This window comes from Leuciscus leuciscus (genome assembly GCF_965113295.1).
Source record: "Leuciscus leuciscus genome assembly, chromosome: 14".
NCBI lineage: Eukaryota > Metazoa > Chordata > Actinopteri > Cypriniformes > Leuciscidae > Leuciscus > Leuciscus leuciscus.
Window position 1 is genome coordinate 29,663,514 of NC_138738.1, and position 25,015 is coordinate 29,688,528.

The 25,015-nt window shown below is 37.9% G+C and overlaps 1 protein-coding gene across 1 annotated transcript; it reads right to left on the reverse strand.

The window, feature by feature from the left end:
- Positions 1-2,695: 2,695 nt before the first annotated feature.
- On the reverse strand, positions 2,696-24,606 carry mrps9 (mitochondrial ribosomal protein S9). Its single transcript, XM_082136967.1, has 11 exons — positions 24,470-24,606; positions 22,757-22,939; positions 14,069-14,131; positions 13,936-13,966; positions 13,764-13,843; positions 6,628-6,713; positions 6,348-6,423; positions 6,093-6,261; positions 4,483-4,591; positions 3,804-3,973; positions 2,696-3,066 (listed from the first exon to the last, which is right to left on the reverse strand). The coding sequence occupies exons 1-11, from the start codon at positions 24,566-24,568 to the stop codon at positions 2,975-2,977; spliced, it is 1,158 nt and encodes a 385-aa protein (XP_081993093.1). The 5' UTR covers positions 24,569-24,606; the 3' UTR covers positions 2,696-2,974.
- Between the last annotated feature and the right edge of the window lie 409 nt (positions 24,607-25,015).

The window sequence follows — 25,015 nt, forward strand, 5'->3', positions numbered from 1 at the left end:
CGTTTAAATGCCACGGCCTACCTGAGCATTGTTTCTGACCATGTCCATCCCTTTATGACCACCATGTACCCATCCTCTGATGGCTACTTCCAGCAGGATAATGCACCATGTCACAAAGCTCGAATCATTTCAAATTGGTTTCTTGAACATGACAATGAGTTCACTGTACTAAAATGGCCCCCACAGTCACCAGATCTCAACCCAATAGACAGAGCATCTTTGGGATGTGGTGGAACGGGAGCTTCATGCCCTGGATGTGCATCCCACAAATCTCCATCAACTGCAAGATGCTATCCTATCAATATGGGCCAACATTTCTAAAGAATGCTTTCAGCACCTTGTTGAATCAATGCCACGTAGAATTAAGGCAGTTCTGAAGGCGAAAGGGGGTCAAACACAGTATTAGTATGATGTTCCTAATAATCCTTTAGGTGAGTGAGTGTGTATATATCCGATTGTTAAGTCTGACTTCACGCGTGACGTTTTGGGTCCAAGCGCTCCTCTCGTCCAGAAATAACAACGGTGGAACCTGTACATTTATTTACGATCACGTCCTTCTTAGTGAGGCACCCTTGGCGGTCAAAAAGGGTTTAAATTCCTTTAACACCAACAGAGTGGTTAGTGTAGCTCATCACTCAGGTGGCATAATTAAGGGTAGAGTCCAGGCATCAATGAAAAAGAAGATTTACGAGGTTGAAGTGAGTTAGCTCGGGACACGGGACACAGCACTGCGGCATTGTAAAAACACTCAATAATAACCAAAACACTAGCGAAAGCGGTAGGTAGGTAGAGAGGACCTGGACTTTGGACCCGGAAAGAGTATTATCGGAGAGTGGTTACGTCACGACTTAACAACCGAATAGAGAGAGAGAGGGTAAATATGGACAAAAGTATTGGGACATGCCCCTTAATTCTTGAAATAAGGTGTATAAAATCAACACTAATTCCATAGTTGAAGAGTTCTAAACTTCCACTGGCATTATTATCAGCACAAAAACTGCGGCGGTCTTCATGGAATGGGTTTCCATGGCTGAGCAGCTGAATGTGTGCCTCACATAACCAAGTACAATGCCAAGCGTAAAGCATGCCACCACTGGACTCAGGAAATGTGTTCTGTGGAGGGATGAATCACGTTCCTCTGTTTGGCAGTTTGATGGGTGAGTCTGGGTTTGGCGGATGCCAGAGGAACGTTTCCTGCATGACTGCATTGTGCCAACTCTAAAGTTTGTATAGTATAATGGTAGTTATGAAGTTGTTTATCAGGGGTAGGGGCCCAGCCCAGCCCAGCCCAAACCCTGATAAACAACCCCACCATTATACATGTACAAACTTTACATTTGGCATATTTCCAGTGAAGGGAAATCTTAATGCTTCAGCATACCAAGATAATTTTGGACAATGCTTCCAGCTTTGTGGGAACAGTTGGGGGAAGGCCCTTTTCTATTCCAGCATGATTGTGCCTCAGTGTAAAACCGAGGTCCATAGAGACATGGTTGGATGAGTTTGGTGTGAAAGAACTTGACTGGCCCACACAGAGCTCTGAACTCAACCTCAAATAAACCTTTGGGATGAACTGGAATGGTAAATGTGACCCAGGCCGCCTTATCCAACATCGATGCCTGACCTCACAAATGTTTTACTGGATGAATGGGCAAAAATTCCCACAGAAACGCCCCAAAGTATTTTCATCCATGATCACACATTTCTGTCTTCTCTCAACCAAAAACACCACTGGAGTCAGAGAGCCAAACTTTGCAATTTAAGTACACACTTTCAAATGGTTCAAAAGGTCATTATGCAGACAGTTTTTCATGCCAACTCACTGGCTTCTTACTGCTGTCATAGTTACAGACGAGGGCAGTGGTTCATATTTCTCAATATTTGTACACAAGCATGTTTCACTGCTCTAGAATGCAGAATAATGTGATGAGGACAAAACCATTTTCAATTATGTGCCCCAGGTACTTGAAATGGGACGAATCTCTTTTATTCTGCTTTTATTATTTTACATATTTTATAATATTCTGTTCTAGGACTATCAGTTTAAAGCTTTGGTAGACAGTGACCAGTAGCCATCATGTATCTATATTTTCTCTCTAAAGGTGAGTGATTTTAAATGGGTAGCCTAATGTGTTTTTTTATTACAAAACTAAATCAATAAAACTAACTCTGAAAATACTGAACGTCTATTGCGAACACGCTGTAGCTACTCAATGTAATAAAAGCCCAAATAGCTACATTAGTGCAATATAGTAACATTAAATAATATGCAAAGAATTTATATGGAGAAAATGAAAAAGCTCTATTATGTGAATAATTATATACAGTGAAACCTAGCAAATATTTTTGTCAGTTAACCTCCATTCAACACGATTTTGCCAAGACAGACATGTTCCTGTATCAACATTTTGTTGATCTTGGAACATTCCTGTCAGAAAATGTAGTACTAATCCCATCTCTACCCCTAAAATCAGAGGGAAATGATAAATGAAAAAGAATGGTGCAGAAGCCCTTAACCCTTTTTGAAAAAATTGTTTTTATATAAATCTGAAAACAGCAAGTTGCATAACTTGTCAAAAGTGAATTAATTTCAAAAGCAGATTTTGGCTGCCCTCTTGTGGTAATTAGAAGTATTACAATTAACTAATCTCACAGCTGGGTTCATTTTTGAAAAAATAACCTGGGAATATTCACATATGAAAAAAATAGTTTATTGAAAGATGTTTAGCAACATTCATATACACAATCACACACAGACAAGAACAATTTAATGTCAGCAACAGAAAGGGTTTCCTTTCAGCTCACAGATGTCCAACCGCGATACGTTTTGTCAATTTTAACTGATGAAAGCAATAGGGCTGGTTTATATCTGTGATCAGCAGAGTATATTTGTCCATGGAAAAAGCCAATGATCCAGTGAAAGAGAGAAGTTGTGTCCTCTCAGGTTTCCAGCCCTGCCTTGCCCCTTTCCTGTTCAGCGCTTTTTCCATGTGAACTTTCTCCGGGCTCCTTCCTGCCCTGGTTTCTTCCTCTCCTTGATCCTGGGATCAGCGGTCAGCAGGCCAGCTGTTTGGGTAATCAGAGAAAACAGATGATGACAAAGTTTTCTACTACTTCAAATCTACTAACAGCATCTGTGACATGACTACCAGAGAAAAGAGATATTAGATGTAAAGATGGCAAGTTATTATTTTTCACAATCAGAAACTTGTCAAAATATTGGACCTGTGCTTTAGGCCTTGCAGAGCAAGTGCAGTTAAAGGGATAGTTCCCCCAAAAATGAAAATTCTGTCATCATTTGCTCACACTCACGTTGTTCCAAACCTGTATTAGTTTATTTCTTTGGTTAAACAAAAAAGAAGATTTTTTGAAGAATGTCGGTAACTAGACAGTTGATGGTAGCCATTGACTTCCATAGTATTTTTTCCCGTCAACTGTTTGGTTACCAAAATTCTTTAAAATATCTTCTGTCGTGTTCAACAGAAGAAACACATACAGATTTCGAACAACTTGAGGGCAAGTAATGACAATTTTTATTTTATTGTGAGTGAACTATCCCTTTAATATACCTGCCAATGTCATTAATATTAAACTAAACTAAATATTAACAAGAATAATACACCCCCCCCCCAACAATTATTTGTAAAAAATAAAAAAATAAAAAAATAAAATTAATAACTGGAAAAAGCAATCTGGCAAGACCCCAAAATAATGACTAATATTACTACTAATTATTAAAATATATGTTCTGCCCTTTTCTATGGTTTACCACACTGTGATGTTATGGGCTTCTTGTCACACACCTTGCCTCATCTTTTCCACTTGTCCCTCAGACACAAAGCTGAGCAGCGCCCGTGAGATGGCCAATCGTAGCGCTCCAGCCTGAGCGGAGTGACCACTGCCCTCCACACTGCCCTCGATGTCAAACCGGCCCAGCATGCCCACAAAGTGCAGAGGAAACAACAGCTGCTCCCTGAGAGAAAGAAACGAGTAAAAGGTAGATTTAAGAACGTCTCTCTCAACTGGACTACTCAAGCTTTCAACATCTGTATGAATGACACTCCTGCAAATCCCCCATTGAGGACCGTATCCTCATATTTAGACAAAGCGATAATCCCGCCACCGTAAGAACTATTGAGAGGACGCGACGCAAGCGTGTGCGCTCGCCTGCAGGACGGCCCACAGTGCTGACACAGAGCAACGCTCCCCTCCCGCTCCAATTAGGTCTGTGTGAAGCGGACGGAGTGATAAGGGCGGGCAGCCGGTCTCCGGCTCACTCATCTGTGTAATTAACTTTTCAACCACATTAAAAAAACTCAACACACTCACCACGCACCCTGGACCACAAATGCTGGATTTGAGCATTTTTGGCGCAGGTCTCACTTATGGCATACTAACTAGAGTAAAAACAAATATTCAAGCTCTTGATATGCTAAAAGGATCTTTTCATAAAGATGTGATGCATAACTGAGGCACACACACCTGTCTTGTAGTATGGGAAAGTGGCGGAGGTAGTTCTTGCCGTTGATTGTGACGTTCCCAGAGCCGCTGTCTCTGAGGGTGATACTGGCTTTGGCTGACTTCCTTCTGCCTGTGGGAAGGAGAGAGAGAGACAGAAAGACTTAGCTGGAGTGATGTGGGAATTAAGTGAGTGTGTACAGAAGAAACAGAGAGAGTTTTATGCGAGAATTAACTGAGACGAGCGGAAACCTTGCAGAATAGAAATTCTTTATCTCTCTGATTTTACTCGCAGGATCACAAGACTTGAAGGAATAGCTCTTCCAAAAATGAAAATTCTGTCATAATTTACTGTCGCTCATGTGGTGAGGAACAGATAAGAATCAGCTGTAGCTCTCAAATCTCTTTTTTATTATAGTTAAACTAAAGAATTTTTTTTTTTACCTGAAATAAAATAAATGTTAACTTGTTAAATAAAATATGAAAACCTTGTTTAAATTAATTTCAGCTATTTGCCAAGGCAACATTTCTTATTTTAATTTAGTTTAACTTGATGTACTAAAATAACAACTACAACTGTAATTAAAATTTAATAAATCTACATAGAGAAAATGAGAAATATAAAATGACTTTTAAAATTAATCAATTAAATTGACAATATTAAAAATAAAATGGACAATATATAAACAAAAACAAATTTAAAACATTATTAAAAACTATTATAGTACCCCATTGATACTAAAATAGTATAATCATACACGGTCACAATACACACAGAAACAAATGGTGTTTGAATGATGTCAAATCTGGCAATGTATCTTAACACCATTGAAGTAAAGCTAAAATAATAAAACATAATATAAAATAAAATATAAATATTAACTGAGTTAGCAGCAATTAACTGAAAAAGTTTAAGTTGAAGTATTAAATGACAAAATCTGAAATGAAAATAAAATTAAAAAAAAAAAAAAAAAAAATGACAAAAGCACAAAATATGAAATGAAAATATAAAAATAAAAGCTAATAAAAAAAAAATGAAAAAATATGTTAATACCATTTAAAACAACTCTGAAAATTAATTGCAAATTACAATATAATGGATTATTTAAGGATTTGCAAACTAATACTGCACATGGGTTGAATGACAATTTAATATTTAAATATTAAACTTTTAATTCACAATGGTTCAGAACCCACCCAGCACACCACAATATTATAGTAATTGATTAATGTTTGTCCTGTGAATAATAATGTGCGATTGTAATATATTTTTGTCCTAAACTCTTCACGCTCACACATTTTTCATGTGTCTCAATTTATTTGGAGAACTCGTATAGTGCACTATTGCACCAGAGAGACATAAAAACGGCATTTTTAATCAATATTCTCATAAATTCCCTTATATAAATGGCTATCATTGCTATTGAAAGTGCAGAATAGATGCAAATAATCACAATCAGATTCAGAATTATTATCAGGCCGTACACATTTGATTACAGAGTTAAGATCTGAGAGTTACAGTAGACTGTCAGTAGAGTTGGAAAAAGGCTTTTATGGTGTTCGCAAAATCGAATATTTTAACCATAACATATTTGATCAGCCTGTGTATTTGAGATGTGGGTATTACGTCGTACCATCAGCGACGCTGAAAGCGACTCCCTGCGGGTCGTACTGTATCACAGGAATCTCCTGTTTGCTGGACTGAACCTCCAGCTGTCTGCGAAACTTCAGCACGAACTCCTCCTCCAGAGAGCAGTAGGGCATAGACAACAACTTCTCCATCAGCTGGATCAACCGCGTGTACTACACAAAATAACAGAATCCACTTAGTTCGCCAACAGCACCCTCTTGTGTTTTCATCCTGAAATACACACTTTATCAGTTCTTACGTCTTGATCTGAAATGTTCTCAACCAGATGCTCCTCCATTTCCTCTTTTAACAGCCACCTGCTCCCAGTCAGCATTCTGAGAGGAAACAAACACAGTTTAACCACTCAAATCATAATTTTAAGGAAAGAACGAAAATTCTCTAGCTTTCTTTCGGATCTAGACGTACTGGCATTGTATGTTACAAATATTGTTGGCTTTTTGACCAATTGCTTTTGATAAAACATCTGCTAAACGCATAAAAGTAAATGTTTTTCTTGCAGGAAGTTTTGAAGCTCTCACATTTGTTTGGTGTCTGACGTAAATAGACCTTTGTTTCTCATCTTGTCCTGATGTCTCTCAATGGCCAGAATCTTCTCATACAGATCCTAGAATGGCAAGAGAAATGGAAAGTGGTCAGTTTTAAAGCTACTTCTGTAAGAGCAGAAATAAAAAATAAATAAAAAAAGATGCAAGAATCCAGAGCGTGGTCTCTGTTGACTAATAAGTCAATGAATACACCGAATGAAGGACGAGGTATTCTTCATAGATATTCAGGAATTCCTCAAAAGAAAAGATGCAGTGAAGCAAAAGCAGGGATTTGAAAATCCCCCCCGACACACACGCTCACACAGATACACACACAGTCTCTATTATGAAGGCAGATCTCATCTCTCTCTCCGGCTCTGGCTGAATTTAATTGTGTGTGTGTGTGGAGGGAAAATTGAATTGGGGAGCACTTGGGCCGTAACCCCCCACACTTTCTCTCTCCTTTCTAACACACACACACTCACTCGCACGTCCTCTTGACAGGAGAATCTGCCATGCGGAGCAGGATGGCATCCTCGGGCACACTTGTCTAAATTGGCATCGCGCCCGTGAGCCTGGAGTGCCCGTCAGGCGTGGTGGTGCTGGAGCAGGGGTCTGACGCGGGGCCCGGCGCTGGCATGCAGCTCACGTCGCCACCTTCCTCACGCCTGTGCGAGAATTCATTTCCCCCTCAATTATCCCACAGCTGTTTGTTTAATTCGGTCCTGATAGAGTGCGTATAATCCACCGCTACTCGCCAAAAAAGCAAACATCGGGCAAAAACCAATTTTCAGCACAAAAAAGGAGGAGTAATAGAAAAGAAAGGGGGGAGGGAGGAAAAAAGCTGGGGGAATGCGCGTTACACGTTCGTGATCACAGCGCCATAACGAATCCAGAGAAATTCAAATGCCTTTAGGAGGGGAGAGAGGCTCCTTGGTCTCAGCTTTTAATATGAACTTTCACTGTTGCCTTTTGGTTGGCCGGGGCTCCTTGTATTCAACAAATCATGGTTAAATTGTACAGACTTGCTCCTCCCAAAGCGCACATGGGATTTTTTGTTGAAGGTTAAGTCGAAAATACAGTATAATGAGCACAAGATCAAAGTTGAAGGGCCTGCGGTTAAAAGCAGGAAGTACTAACATCATGAGCCCGTGTTTTATGACCTTGCTTGTGCTTTTTTCGTGAATAATTTTTGGTATAAATAGTATAAATGTCAGATGGACGTCTTTGCCATTGCCAGTCAGTCCACTCTACAGCCATCTTGGTAAAGCACATGGGTAGCTATTGCTGCTGATGCCTGAAATTAAGTTTAAATAATATATTTCATTTATAAATATGACACAGTTTTGTGTCAAAACTGGTGATTCTTTATCTTAAATTATGCAAAAATAAAATAATGTTTAGGCTAGTCCAGCTAACACACAGGTAATGCCTCTATGAAAAGGTGACCGGCTTTTTAAACTGTAAAGCAGGACTATAGTGTTAAAAAAATAAGAACTGTAGGCCCAGGATGTGTGTGAGGGATTTTTAGGTCAGTTGATAAACGCAAGAAAAAGTCTAAATTGTCACTACATATTAAACTTAATGATCTTTTACTGATATGTTCATGCTTTGCAAACTTAAACACTTGGTTTTCTGTGATGCATTGAATGTTGTTGTTAATTCAATGCGGAGTTAAACTCACCAAAGTAACATGATAGCTGACTAACAAACTTTTTTCTTCAAATTGTGAGAATGACTAATCTGTTTTGGACCACCAGAAAATATATATTCTATAAATGTACCTCTTGGGGTCAGTAAAAAGTCTCTTGCTCAACAAGACTGCAATTATTTGAAAGTATTATAGAGAAATATTATTACAATTTATGTATATGTATATACATGTATAAAAGGAGTACATCATGAATCCATTTTCCAAACCGTGTTTTTGTCTTATCCTGAATCACTAAGTTACACCTATAGTAAGTTTATATTGGGACTATTTTAGACTGGTTCGGGTCGTACCACTGCGGAGTTAGCCCAGTACCTGACTCGTCATAGACATAAACAGAGAGAAGTAGCTCCGGCTAAAATGTTCTTCCGCAAGACGCATGCAGTTCTGTTCATTAACCGCCAGAGCGCCAAAAGCTACAGACTGCAGCTTTAAAATTACTTTTCTATGTTAATATATTTCATAACAGTTATTAGTCACACAATCCTTCATTTATCATTTTAATATGCTGATTTGTGTTTAAGTTAAATTTCTTATTATTACAGCTGAAAACTGCTTAATATTGTTGTGGAAACCATGAAACATTTTTTTCAGGATTATTTTATAAAAGTTATAAAGAACAGTTATAAAGATTCTCATTTTGATGAACTGATATCGATTCTTAAATCCCCAAAATAGGAGCTTTTACAGTCTATGCTGTTTTACATTGATGAATGAACAAAACATTGTAGCATTCCTCCCATGCCAATAAATCACAATGAGCTTTGTGCTTTAGTTACTGTTGATGCTAAGTCTCAGCTTTCAAATTTTGTCCTTTTTATTTACGAAATTTAAACAATAAATACCGTTTTGGTACTATTTAATGTGGTGTGAGTCGTGACAGATCGCTGTAGCGCCTCAGTTCAAGCACACGTGAACCGATCATCTCTTCCGCTTTACTACAAGTTACAGCGGTCAGTAATTGTCTTGTTTGATTGTATGTTACTTAATCTGTTTTTCAATATTCAATGTTTGAATAAATCCATCATGTTTTTATGACAGCCACCATCTAAATGTTTATAGCCAGTTCTAGAAATATAATTGTCATTAAATTTTAACATTGCTATTATAAACGTGTGTGTAATTTAAATGTAAGTATAGCCTACACAAATCAGTTCATTTTAAGCTTTAATTTTATAGTCATGTACCAACTAGGGTTCCCTGAATATTACAGCATTGGTTGAGAGATATATTTTTTAGTAAATTGGCATTGAACTGTACCAGATACATACCCCAATTAATCGATATCGAATTGAATCAGAATCAGATCTGAATCAAAATCTAATCAAATTATGAAATTTGTGTCAATATCCTGCCCTAGTCTTACTGTCACTTTAGATCAATTTAATATATCCGTAATAATAGGGTATTAATGAAAAATAATAACTTTCCATTGTAGCTACTTCGAGTCAACATTTTAAATAAAAGTAAAATACATAAACACATTTTTTTTAAATACATTTACTTTAAAATTAAATTATTTTATTATTAAATACATTTTTTATTGCTTTATTATGACACAAAACATAAATCAAATTTAAATATATGTGAATGGGGATAGAGAAAACATGGGCAAGCAAGTAAAAATCCCAGTAAAACTTCACACCTTATTTAAAATATATGCCTTTACACCCATTTAAAATCTATCACCTCCCAAACCCCAAAAAATGAAATCATTAATTGTATGCAATAAAAAGGGTCACGCAATTAATGCGATTTAATAAATGACCACTGCCATACTAGAGTTACTCTATTAGAATTGATTGTGCAAGTGGCTTACTTTGATAGCTGTAAATTCTCCTGATATATTAGGTACAGAATATAGGTCTCCTTGGTAAATGTCCATATTTACCATCTGTGTACTATCTGAAGAGTTTGGATGTGTTTTGCTTCCTTTTTCTCAAGCTATAAAAAATATTGCTGTCTGCAGGAAGGGGAGTTGTACATTATTTTCTGCACACTGCAGGGTTTCTGAACGCAGAGCACCTCTGTGCGATTCGAAGCTGAATGAGAGAGAGATTTGACATACCTATTTAAATTAGCAGCAGGGGTCCCAGCCACTGCAGGGCAAAGGGGAGGATGAGGGGCTTGGGCGCACCGAGGACAATGGCGCATTAGTCAACTCGCACACACACACACAAACTCCTTACTGCTACCGAGAGGCGTCGTAGCCCAAGGTCGAGTCCAGAGATGAATGGTAGAGAAGGGAAAAATAAGCTAAAACAAACAAACTTTGAAAAGGAATTAGCCGTGGTGACAAAGAGCCGGTTAACGCAGGAGGCTCTCTGGGGCTCTTCCCATCGCAGTAAAACCCCTGAGGCTGATGTGCACACACACCTACACACAAAGAACAGCACGTGTGCACACATACACACTTGCAAGCACACCTAATATCACAAAGCCCTGGCGTGCCTAGTGAAGTGTGTGATGCTCCCTGTTGTAAATGGGATTTAGGAAGGAGAAAGAGCTCCGTCACACTCATCTTCCTAACTCTCATTCCTCTTCTTACAAATCCAAACCTGCCACTTGCATTTTCTTAATCATTCCAATCTCTGATGTCTACTGGTTTGTTTTAACAACAACCATTCTATTTCATTTGATTTAGCACACTAAGAGTAAAATGTCAAACAAAGCCTCGCTCTTTCTGCAGAGGGGCTGTTCCCCCCATCACCCCATCCAGGCCCTTTTTAGGGGATCACCTCTCTATGTCTGTGCCCCTCCTTCTATCCCACCTCTCTGTGATGTGCCCCACCCCCACACCCCGTCTGTGCCACTCCCTTCAGTCATAGACCAGACAAAGCAGAAACTCTTCCAAAACCATATATACCAATAACATTTTTTTTAGTAAAAGTAAAAAATAAAATAAAAAAAACCCTGAAAATAAAGTCTATATCCCTGCCACCGTTTTCGAAAAAAGTTGCCAGCCAGCGCCAGCATTTTTGATCATTTTCACAAAAGTTTCATTGCCCCAAAAATATTTTGTTGTATGAATAAAAAAATAAAATAAAATAAAAACTTTTTTTTTTATTCTAGCTTCATGCATTCCTTTATCAACACTTGAATGTGGGTAAGTTTCATAAAAATAGCAACATTTTGAGCAAAAAGCGGAGAAATTGAAAGACCGGTCGAATTCAGAACGATCATCAAAACATAGATGGAGTCCATCAACACCCCCGAAGCTTGCACAGTCCTATACCTCATCCTAGGTTGACATTTCATTTGGTAACATTAGGCAGTTTTGATTTATATGCCGTTTAATGTTGATGATCGTGTTATTTTACATTTGCATATGCTATCGCTTGTTTCTGCTGCTTCTTCGTCTGTTTTGAACAGGAGATCGAGTACACTTTTAGAAGATATAGAAGAAGTGATTACAGAACACTTAGAGTGCAGAGAGGAACGTGCTTTCGCTCCACTCCAGGCTTTGATCACATCCCCCTCAGCAGGGTGAATAGCCTACACCTCATCTTTCCTTAATTTAAGACCTATTCAAACTGAAATTAAGATATTACACTTTTTGAGAAATGTAAGCATATTTACTGCCTTAAAATTATGAAAAGTGAATTTTAAGACATAAGGACAGGCGGGAACCCTGCAATTGACGGAAATCCGTCGTAGACTCGCTTCAATTGATGGAAATCCGTCGTAGCGACCGAGAACTTTAATCCCTGAATGTAACTATTCGGTCTAAATGAAAATTAGAAAACAATTAGAAAAAACCCCACTAAAAATCAGCTATTGTGGAAAATTTCACCATCCCAATATTATGGTGTACACAATGGAAAAAAGATAGAAATTTGCTAGAAAATTTACCAGTGAAATTATTAGTTTTTAACGAGAGAGTAAAATGATGGCGAAATTAAGAAATGTAAAAATAAGGGGGAATTAGTGCACTTCAATTAAATATAAACTGTTACCAAATTCTTTTATTGGTCAACAACAGATATGGGACCTACATTGATTATCTCTACAGCTATTATTCAAATATCACCTAGAACACTTTTGGCCCTATCATACACCCGGCGCAATGCAGCGCCAAGCGCGACGCAAGTGTGTTTTGCTAGTTTCAGCCCGACGCAGTTATCATTTTCACGTCCTGTGCCACGTTGTTTAAATAGCAAATGCATGCGCTCATGGGTGTGCTGATCTGAAAATGAGGTGTGTTCAGGCCATAGACTGTAAAAAATATGGACAAAGCGTCTGTGACGTCACCCATAGACTTTCCGAAGAACGGTTTTGAGGCCGTTTATGGGGGGTATGGGCGGCGCCATATTTCAATACAAATGTTCAGAAAGGATAACTTACAGGTATGATGTGTTGTGTCAGATCATGGCCGAGACGTCAAATTTCAGGAATTCCACTCGGCGCAGCCTATGCTCGTTGTCAGCTGTCAATCAAGCTGTCAATCGCACCCTTATTTGTCATACATTTTATATCTAAATACGATCTAAACTAACGAGTTAGAAAAAAATTCACCCCCCTCACAGGTGTCAGGCACTCGGAACCTATCGAAAAATACAATAAAAGTCCATGGGACCAACCTGTAAAAACATGAATTTATGCTGTGAAAACGGACATTTTAACATGGAGGTTTATGGACATTTGCTCCCTTTCGGGACCTTCCCCTAGCGGATTTTCGATGTATTGCAGTTTTTCGCACTTCCGGGTAGGCTTCATTTTTCAGATTAGAATGTTGCCGCTTGGTTCAGGCGCATTGTTGGTGCGTTGCTATTTTGAGGCAAATAAAATAGACAGCGCCATTGACCAACTGAAACTAAAGTCAATGGCGCAATATTATTTTTTTTGTTATTTAAAGAGCGTGTTAGTAATGTGCACCTATAGGCAGGTCACAACACGCGTACACTCTGCTTATTACACACACAGGGACGCGCAGCAGCACACAAACTAGCCAACTATTAAAAATAAAAACATTACAATGTAAAAGATTAATATTGTGTACATAAAGATATGGTGGAATCCGGCTTGTACTGTAGTTGGTCTGTTTGCGCGCTTTAACCTCGCACACGAGCAGATCCGTTTGCGCTCTGGAGACGCGTTCAGTCTTTCCGCTTGCAAATTCCGTCATGTAAACAGCATTCCGCCATTGCACGGAAAGGGAATGGGAGATGAGACTCTGGTTGGTTTATTTCACGTTATGCCCAAAACACACCCATTACTCATTAAGAGAATAGGGACGATCCTTTTAGACCATGCGCTGTGCGCGCCGACTATTTTTCCCATTGTTAAACTAGCAAAAGTGGATTCGGACATGCCCTAAGTGCACTTTAGACCATGCGCCTAGATCGTTAAAATAGGGCCCTTTGGCTTTGCATGTTTTATGCAAGCATTTAACATACACATATTAAGAGCAGGAACTCACATGCAAGAGAGAATAGTAGGACTGTTTCCCTGTGTAGAACAGAAAGTGAAAAGGCCGTCCTTCTGCATCCCACTGGACAGCTAAAAGAGAGAACAGGGCACAAGTATTTTATTACTACATATCAGCATGCTTATATTTGGTGTCAAAAAGTTAAAACACAGCTCTTCCATACCTGTCTGTTTTGGGAATATTTGCTCTGGGTGCTAAAACAGAAAGAAAGGTGCATAAGAAACATATTGACTGTGATGGACATATTAATTATAAAAAATAAAATAAAAAGCCAAAACAATTGGACCAAATCTCACCTTCATTATAGGTCTTGCTCGCTTTTCAAAGAGTCCAGAGGGGAAGAGGTATGCAATACTCCTCTAAACAAACAAACAAACATACATACATAAAAATAAATACTTGTTTTATGGTAAATTCAATGTCATTTAATTATAACTCTTACACTAATCCATTATATCTATAGAGTGGTGCAGGGATGATGTATTTATGTAGGCCAAAACTCAGAAACAAGTAAGCATTTTAGTACTTCAGTTCCATCGTCCCAAAGTCAATGGGCTTTTCTGAATGGGATTTTGGTTAAAAGCCTGAAATAAGGTTTGTGGTGGTGAACACAGGCTCTGACATAAAAACACACCAGTAATACCTCACTCCTACCCCCATATTTTTAAAGCTTTTACATATGTCTTGAAAATGTGGTTGCTAACAAGTTGCTAAATGGGGCTACAGATGTTGTTGGGGACATTAAACATCAGCCAAACAGGTTAACAGATTCCAGTGATGTCATTGAACGGGGCATAAAACTTTCATTTGCATAACATGAGACATTCAGAATGGCAACCTTTTGGGTCGTTGACCCCGTTTTCCAGGATAAAGTGACAGAAAAGATGAAAGAAAAAAGTAAGGTGATGGCAGATGCACTCCAAGAGAACAGATATCCATGTATTGGGCTATCAAAACCAAAGGGTGAGGGAAACTGAGTGGAATAAAGCAACACAAAGAGAAGAACAGACAAACGGTGCAGGATGCAGTGACAGATGAAGGCAGCACCTGTTCATACCTTGAAAAGCAATATGGCCTAACTCCCTCAGGGAGGTTTAGCCTCGTCATAGTGTTCTAGAAACCTCTGCTGCCTACACTTCACACGAGCCCAATCTGGGAAAGCAACCTTGTTACACGCACTCCCTCAAAACAGATTTTTTTAGACATCTGACCACTCATTTCATGTGCCATGGAAAACACAGCATCAAAAACCTAAAAGTACCTAACCTTCTCAGGTGACAAGGGCATACATGTTTATACCATACCTGCCATCCCATCTTTTTTTGTAGCATAATTTTCCCTGTAGTTAGTCAAGGTTTCCTTCACCAAGGTGTAATTTAATTTTACATGACATTTGTGCCCTCTCGCTGACCCTTACATACCACACATTTAAAGGAAAATCTGCTTGTCAGGAAGGGCCATGATGCAAAATACGGAATAGTTGCTGATTTCCAAGAGATCATATGGCTCAATGAAATGACATCTCTTCGGATATCTATCCTGATCTATTCATTTATTCAAAAATACTCTACTGTTCAAAAGTTTGGGGTCAAGTCACCTTTATCTATATAGCGCTTTGAAACAGTCCATATTGTTAAAAGCAGCTTTACAGTGATAATAGGAAATTACCGTAACAGAGATTGTTTTGGCTTTACAGCAGCTCTAGAATAAAGTTATTGTCCAGCTAAAGTTAGTTTTGATTGATTCACTTCCATTGCAAAGATCATTAGTTATTAACTTAGGGGCCGTTTACACGACACCGTTCTAACAACAGAAAACCCCTAACGCGCTCCGGCCCGCTCATTCCCACAACAACAGTGCCTGGTAGCTTGAGGATGCAAACCTTAAAATAGGTTCCAAGGTGCAAGCCTTAAAAAAAATAAAAAATAAAGAAAAAGATTGTCATCATATTGCAATATCTTTCTTTACAAATTGACCTCAACAAATTACTTGTCTGGCCTTAAAAATGTATAATACAGAATTACTTATCGCTTCTGCGTATCCATGTGAACCGGAACTATTTTGACAACGTTTTATCTGTACAGAGGTAAAGGGAAGGAGAAGCGGGCCTTCACAGGGGAGAGACTAGTTGACACTTCAGGACTGTGTTGTCGTCAGTAAGTTATTTACTTTTATTCAGCAGGGACAAATTAAACTGATCAAATTTTACAGTAAAGACATTTATAATGCTACACAAGGCTTATTCCAAGTAAATGCTGCCGTTTATTATTATAATTTTTTTGTCTATTTGTTTATTTGTCTAACAAACATGACATTGTATATTATGAATATTGTTGGCTCTTTGACAAATTGCTTTTGTTCCTCTTATGTATTTATTGCTTTGGATAAAAGTGTCTGCTACATGCATACATGTAAAGTGTAAATATATAAATGGAGTAATGACTGCTGAAAATTCAGCTTTGCCATCACAGGAAGAACTTATATATAAAAATACATAAAAATAGAAAACATTTTATAAAAATATTAAATTTTACTGTTTTTACTGTATTTCTGGTCAAATAAATGCAGCCTTTGTGAGCATTAGAGACTTTACATTATAATAATAATTATAAAATAAATTAAAATTAAATATCTTAGAGGTCCCAAACTTTTGAAGAGAAGTGTACATAAAAAATAGAATTACAGACTAAAATTCATTTTAATTCAACTAAAGGTTTTCAAATAATAACAAGTAGTTTCATTATTATTTTTAAATGGTATGAAACCAACATGAAGACATTTCTAAAAACTTGCCAATTTTTTATTTATTTTTTAGATTTCCTTTTTCTTTATTTTGGACACCCTTATTTGTCATTAACCCATGTGTTAAATGAATAGTACACTTAAAAATGATCTACTTTCTACAAACTAACGTTTGATATCAGTATTATTATTTGTGTAACAAAAAAATCGATATTTTACAGAATGCCCGAGCTGATTTTATTCATACAATAGAAATAAATGGTGTCACACTGCCAAGCTCCAAAAATACACAACATAAACGCAGATCATATAACTTGCACTATTTTCCAAAACTTCTTTAGCCTCAATTACACTCTCCTATAAAACTTTGACTCAAGTTGGAATTGTCAAAAACTCAGCAAATTTCTTCCCAATTCCAGCGGCATGGTCTCTGTGAACGTCAGAGCCCACCTGATGGGTGCAAACGCAATGTGTGTGCGAGTAGACGAAAGACAGCGGGAGAAAGCAGGTGAGGCTTGCAGTCTTTATTAATTACTTCCTCCTGGCAGCGCTTGCTGTGCAGCTGTTTCACACCTTCAGCGCATTCACGGGAACGTCATGTCGGCTGAAGCGCTTGGCACACACACCGGTGCCAGCTCAGGCACAGACGCCCCATCCTGTACTTGCTCTGTGCCCTGCAGTCGCAGCCATTTTCCACCCCTTACCCACTGATCAGCTGGCAGAGGGACGGTACGTGTCAGCTTCTTTTAGCCACACTTACTCTGAGGACTCAATTCATTAATGGTGACAGAGATTGCGGAATAATGTTAAGAATCGAGAAATTGGACCAAATTAGTGGGATAAATCAATTACGGCCATTTCTTTCTGGCACAGAATAAAATATCGGACATAAATACTGTTTGTAAATGTATGCCAATTTCTAAGCGAGTCCCAGAAGTGTCCCAGAAGTTCTATGTGACACCTGCAGAAAGTTGATAACTTAACTTTCAGCTTAAGGGGTACCACAATACTGTATCAGACTTCACATTTCTAGTTTTCTTATGTTCCAATACAAATTCATAATGCAAACTTTAATGCAACAAACTAGGCTAGATTGCTAAGAAAGTATATGGCCAGATTGGCCACATTACCCCTCTGATGCATTATGTCCATAGTGTGCCACTGCCAATTTTATATGACTGGCCTCTAGTGTCAAAAATATAGATTTTTCAATACATATCATTTCCCGCAGTATCGATACACCAATACCTGCTGCGCCTTCACGCTCTCTCTTCTCTCTGCCAGCGAGTTGACAGTTCCAAGTCAGCCCAAATTTGAACAGTGTATAGGCTGTCCCCTATTGCCAAATCATATAACCTCGTCACATAGGCTAGATCTATGAATATTGTTATAGCCCAATGGCAGCAACCCTACAGCGTGTGCATACACGGACACACACACGTTTACCCCTAAACATACCCATCAAAGAAAACGGTCTGCATTTTTACATTTAATTTTTTTTTTTTTTTTTGGCTACTATATTTTTATACCAGATTTACAAATGAGGACGTCCCTAAAGGGAGGTTTTTGGAGATTTTGTCACGTTTTGGTCACTTCTGGGTACAAATTTGTCCCCAAAATATAGTTAAGTAGGTACACACACACAAATACACTCTCTAGTTATTTTTGTTGGAAGGAATGGCTGTGCAGTTCTCTTCTTTTCACCAAATCATTTGCACACTCGTCTTTTTATTTCCTTTTTTTTCCTATATAAAGCTAAAGCAGCAACATTGAAAGCACCAGTCTGTGTTTAGTGCGAAAGCTCATGCGATTGCCGCCGGCTCGTCGTGCAGTCGTGCCGTGTACCACCTGCTATGACACGATTATCAGGTTAACTGACTCGTAAAAGGTGTGCAATGGCTCATGACCTCCTGAGTGTCCGAATTCGCACAGTGTATGCCCGCCTTTAGTCTTTACATATTGTTGTGGAGTAAAGGGGGTCTTAAAGTCAAAATGGTTAACCACTGTTCTAGAATATCAACTTATATTTTAATAAAAACATAGACAATCCAGACAGGTTAAAAAAAATACAATCTTAAGGAATATTTTTATTTAGAAATTGCTCATGATGTAATTTACTTGTTAGAACTGAAAAGCTGGGGAGAATTTTACTTTATCAGGCATTTTTAGCATTTTTTTTTTGCATTCTATAGGCCTAGTACAGTCATTTGTGAATATTTTTGTTTTATTTTATACAATTTTATTGTATTTTTTCATTGGTTTTCTCATAGTAACGTGCTTACATGATGAGAAGAAACCTAAAACACTTTATAACCTGCAAATATTTAAGTCTGACACGAGTTTGATACTGTAGTGTAAATGCTGTCTGGTGATCGTGCAACACCCAACCACAAAGTACAGCCTAATTTAGATGATTGTTTGCTCCTTTCTCTGCTGCTGGTATGAGTGGCAAAAGAGTTCAAAAGAGAGTCGCTTATGGTAAAGACAATAGTTTTGCATAATGAAAATATGCGCCTTGAATTTATTTGTGTTTGACAATCACTAGTAAACAATCACTAAACTTTTGCCATGAAAACACTCTGCTTGAATTCAAAATTTTATATTTCGGAAAACTGAGAAAAAGAGCAGCGCTTCTGGGTTATACGTCAGAACGTAGGCTTACTATTGGCCGACGCTGGTCGTGTGTGATGCAGGCCAATAGTGAGCCTACGTTCTGACGTTGCGCTGCGCTGTTACACTATGTGAACTCACAGAACCACACAGAAGAAAATGAATAGTTAAATAAAGTCGTTATCTTTGTTTTTTTTGCGCACAAAAAGTATTCTCGTCGCTTGATAAACTTATGGCTTTGAGCCACTGTAGCCACTTGGACTATTTTAAACATTGTCTTTACTAACTTTCTGGGCCGGCAAGTTTCAATAACATAGAAGCCTATGGAGGAGTGAGACAGCTATCAGATTTCATCAAAAATATCTTAATTTGTGTTCCGAAGATAAACAAAAGTGTTACCGGGTTGGAACAACATGAGGGTGAGTAATTACTGACAGAATTTTCATTTTTGGGTGAACTAATCCTTTAATAAACAGAACTGCATGCGTCTTGCGGAAGGACATTTTAGCCGGAGCTACTTCTCTATGTTTATATCTATGACACGGGTGAGTCACGAAGGCACTGGGCTACTCCACAGGGGCCGACCCGACCGGTGTAAAGGAGTCCGAGTCTAAACATCTATTACAGGCTTACCGTAGTGATTCAGGATAAGACAAAAACACAGTTTGAAAAAAGGCATTTATGATGTACTCGCTCATTATATATACTTTGTAAATTCTGAACATAAAAAGGTTACAGACTGCAGCTTTAACAGTCATCTTATGAATGTTTTGAATGAAATCGATACACTCATTATTTGAAGCGACTTTCAAAAGGTGATTTACTATGTTTTGGTTGCTACCGTAGACATCAGTGTTTATACTCGAACTATAAACTTTTATCTCAGTGCTACTGTGATCATTTGTAACACAGAAATATCGATACTGTGTGAAAGTAAATATTCAAAAATCGTGACTCATCTCTGCATGGAATCTCTTGTTTCTTCTACCAAATCTTCACTCACGTCTCACCCACTTTCTAAGGGGATTCTAAACGTTTCTTCCTTGGTTTGCTTTTAATTAGGCATATTATATTCATATTCTTTACTGTGGTAAATCAGAAAATCTCTATAGGACAGATAGCCTACATTTTTACTTGCACGTCAAATTCTTTTTAACACAGTTTGTGCTTGTGTAAGGTGCGTAAGACATGGTAAGGTGCGTCAAGTTTATTTGTAAATCGCGTTTCACACACTCGCGGGTGATTTTAGTTTCGCTTTCTTTGGCAGCGCAAAATTAAACATAGCCTAAATGTCTTGCCCTTGTGGAGGATAAAATTCGCTCTTTAAACCATTTACAACAAGCAGAAAACATGAAAATATCAGAAAAGAGATCGATTGTCTCTTTCCTGCTCGTGTCCCACATCCTATAGGGGTAGGCTATAGGCTATGTGTGGAAATTGGTCTTTGTGTGGAAATATAAAACCAAAGTTTTTTTTTATTTTTTTATATAGATTTAACTATATTATATTATTATAGAAAAACATACTATCTGGAGACAAAGCAGAAATGCTTCTGTTTGCGAAGAAAAACTTGCCCATTCATGTACAAGTGATTGCAATAGGCCTGTGTGTGTTTTGAGAAAATATCTTTATACTGCAAGGCTATATTTATTTTATTTTTATTTGTTATTTATATATTATTTTATTGCCATTACCTGTTTCCCCTGTTTTCATACAGAAGTTTAGTTTGCTAAATACATCAAATTTTGGTTGGATATTGGATGTGAAAAGAAGGAAATGGTTCTTCCATAACACTGCACTTTAGATGTGTGTGAATTTCCCACACCAGGAGTAATGTATAAAGTTCTATGTTATAACGATTATCTGTTTAAAAAATTATCTCTGTTCCATGCAAAATGTTCTATTAAAGAAAAGATAGAAAATATATTTGTGTGTGCTGTAAAGTGGTTAAAAAATGAAAAAATTAAATCAGAATTGGCTAAAATCGGTATCGGTAGGTCAAACTCAATGAAAATACGCAAATCGGAATCAGCCTAGAAAATTGTAATCGGTGCATCTCTACTTATTGCTTAATTATTTTTCTATGTAATCACGCGCTAGACGGACTTTGACCTCATGTTTTCCGTCTAAAAACGTGGCGCTCAAGTTAAAAAAAGTTCAACTTTTAAAAGACGCATCTTGCGGTTTTTCCCTTTTCCGCTGGTGTAGCGTTTTTAAAAGCTAAGCGTTCTGTGTGAACAAGGGATGGGACGGTATGAAAATTTCATATCACGATTATAGTGACCAAAATTATCGTGATTATCAATATTATCACGGTTTTGTTAAAACGAAATGAAAGTGTTCAAAAAGAACTGACGCTCACACTAAAAACAGTTTAATATTTGAAAATCAACAAACAACAAATAAAACAAGCAGCTCTATGCACTTTTTAAAGCAAGATTATATTCTGTGGCATTTCCTTCCTTATAATGACCGTCGTCAATAGCAACGCATTATAACACAGCGCACATCCATGTATCGCAACGGACGCGCACGCGCTCTCTCATTTCATTCAAATACAACTTGCGTCTCCGTTCTTGGGCGATTGTTTTGTACGTTGTACAAAATGGATTTATAAACAGGTAAGATTTAAAACATTAATCTCAATTCAATATGTCCCCGTAATTGTGTGGTAAAAAAAAATCGGTGTAATAAGTGTACAAGTCTTGTTTGAACTTGTTCGTTCGTCTTTGGCTCAAAGCCACTTGCTGCAAACTTTTCTTCGCGGAAGCTTCACGTTTATTTCAAGTGAGTGAGATAAAATATTTCAACTCAAAACAACATTTTGTGCCCAATTATTTCCCAGACGTAGTTTTTGGTAAGTTAACTTGCTATAAACAGTGGGTGATGGTCACACAAGAGGACTCAGCAGATTTGAAGTGTTTCCCCCCTATTGTAGTGACCATCCTCGATTAAGTTTCACTCAGGACTTTTGTAAAAGCCAAAATATGACCACACCTCAGATTTGGTCCTCTTAAAACGCTGAAAAATCTCTCGAGCACACGGTCACTGCCTTCCGCCATTCCTTCTCGAATAAAAAAAACAACATTGCGCGCTGCGCCTGCGTCAGACTGTGGCTGGCTGGACAGGATTTACAGTGAGTTATTAAAATCGCGATAATCAAACACGGTTTTAATGATAATACAATTTTGAACGATAATACTAACCGTCAGTACATTTTATCGTGGTTTATAGTGAAACCGGTAATCGTCCCATCCCTAGTGTGAACGAGACCTAAGAAATGAATAGACTTTTTTTTAAATAAGACATATATTCACGATCATGTACTGCTTTATCAATGCTGTTATTTACATAAATGTTTTATTTGTGGAAGATGAAATGCAATATGGATGATTCCTGTATCATCATTGCCATAGAGCAACTGGATGGCAATGAATCAGAGGCTGTTTCCCTCTCAAGATTAAGAATAATGTGGACATGTGCTCAGAATATTACAATGTACTTTTGTGACTTTGCCTGAATGTAAGTTTTTTTAAACAGAAGCATTGAACCAGAACCAATTTTTTTTTTAACAACACAGAAAATGGAACAGAATAAGACTGGATATAGAATAGTGTGGTGAAGTAACTCACATCAATATCCTCCTGTGTAAATGTTTCTGGGTCCTCCCCCATCATGTTGGCCAAGTGACGTTTACCAACTTCAAACTCCTCCACCTGTTTATTGATGAACTCCTGTGTGAATTTCTGTGGGCCTGCCGCTGCCAGATTCTTCTTCCACAAAGAGGATGACAAACAAATCTGCCTGACCGGCACCTGGAATTAATCAAGAAAAGAACACATAAGAACAAATTTCAGTCAAATTAGGCTGTTGTTAAAGACATCAAGAAACGCCATCGTTGGCTAAACGGCTTAATCTGATGCACATGGTACACAAAATTGGAAACACTTCAGGATTTTCAAAGTTCACTGATTGGTTGAATTCTCCAGAGTTTCCGGAAGATGTGTTTGTCACGGTCTTTAACTGTCCGTCCAACACAAACCCTCTGTGGCACAGTGGCAGCAAACCCCTCATGGAAAAAAGCCTCATGTTATCAAAAAACGCTTTTCAGGATCAACTAAACTCTGGATTTTCAAACATTTTTTAAGTTCACAACACTGTTAAACAGGCTCTTTAAAGGAACCGTATGTAAGATTGTGGCCAAAACTGGTACTGCAATCCCTTTCAAATGACTGTAGAGCGGTGTATCCACTCCCCCTCCCCCCTGACTCGAGGTTGCCAGTAGGCTGCAGGATCCAGCAGGAACGTAGGCTGCTACAAGGAGCTTCCAATGGCAAGTGACGAGTCCTACACAGTAAGTTTTTTTTCGGACTTTGTCACGACGTATTTCGGATTCATAACGAGGTCTTTTAGGTTTCGTAACGTTAGACATTTTTTCTTCGACACGTTTGTAGCTGCAGCTGTGGTAACTAGAGCAGAGCTGGCAACCCGGATGCCGAAACACTACTGACTTTGTGATTGGTAGATAGGTGGAGGGTGGAGCATCAGGCCAAAACACAACATGACAACATCAACATCAGTTGAGGGCAATATCCTGGCCGGACTACTGTTGTCAGTGATATAAGTATTTGAAATGAACATGATTTCTTAATGTCTAGTGACATATCAGGGCCATTTTATGATGAATTGAAATACATTTCTTACATACTTACGATCTCGTGACAGGTGACCCCGCCCTCACGCTCCATAACATGTCATTAGCTCAGAGATGTAGTAGCAAGAGGGAGTTATTGATTAAAGATTACGAGGACACAATAATAATAAACAAATGCCGACATATTCACGGATAAATCTTTATAATAAAGAGAGCAATATTCCATTAAAAAAAAAAGACTGATTTTGATTTCATGGTGACTTTGAACCAGGCTACAAGTAACAAGCCTTGCTGATCACGTTCATATGAAATGACGAAACATCAATATTAAATGTAAAGTACTAAAACGTTATTATAATATTGTTTAAATATTTTAACGAAAATTGCATGTGTAACGTTATTATATTAGCTGGCATGGGCAGTTGACATAATGTCACGCCATGATGTTGTAAACACAAAAAAATATATCTTACAAATAGTTCAGTTTATTCACTCAATACGTATGCTATGCACTTAAATGAAAGAACAGTACACTTCTGCCAATCTGCACGTTTTATACAGACTCAATAAGCACTCGACTGTTAGTATTCAGCCACAAGGACATACTGCTCTCTACAGCATCACTACCAATTACGACTAACTTGTCGCAAAACTAGCTCTGTGTCGGAACAAACATAAGAATGCACTTCACCTGCGGAGCCGTCTTTGAACGGGACACACATAAACTCTTCCCGCAGCTCCCATACTTCCATAAAATCGATCTCACGCCTCTGCAACTGGAGGCAGCCATGTTTGCTCGCCGACTCGCGCTTGCTTAGACAGGAAGTGATGTCTACATCACATCCTGGAAGCAGGCAGTGTCGTTCATCACACACAAAAATACATTTGCCACATTGTAATGGTACCTTTTAGAGCATAACATATCCACGGTGCTAACTTATTATCTAAAATAACTAAAAATCTATTTATCTATCTGTAATTAAAGTAATAATATCTCAATATAGAGCAAAAACAGAACTTGAAATTTCAGTTAGGCCTACGATTTTGAGAATGTTTTCAGAATCTTCACCAGTTAAAAGATTAATAGAAAAATATTTAAAAAATAAAAGAAAGAGTGTTATATGTATCTATGTGTGCATTTTTTATGCATTTATATGTATTTGTGTATGTATTTGGGGGACACTTAGGCCTATCTAAAAACATTGCATAAAATGTTATTAACTTTATGTTTTTTAGT

Coding starts and splice junctions, on each gene's coding strand:
- mrps9 (XM_082136967.1), bottom strand. CDS start 24,568: ATGGCTGCCTCCAGTTGCAGAGGCGTGAGATCGATTTTATGGAAGTAT. Junction 6,424..6,627: donor ACGTCAGACACCAAACAAAT/GTGAGAGCTTCA, acceptor GTTTCCTCTCAG/AATGCTGACTGGGAGCAGGT. Junction 3,974..4,482: donor TTTCCCATACTACAAGACAG/GTGTGTGTGCCT, acceptor TCTTTCTCTCAG/GGAGCAGCTGTTGTTTCCTC.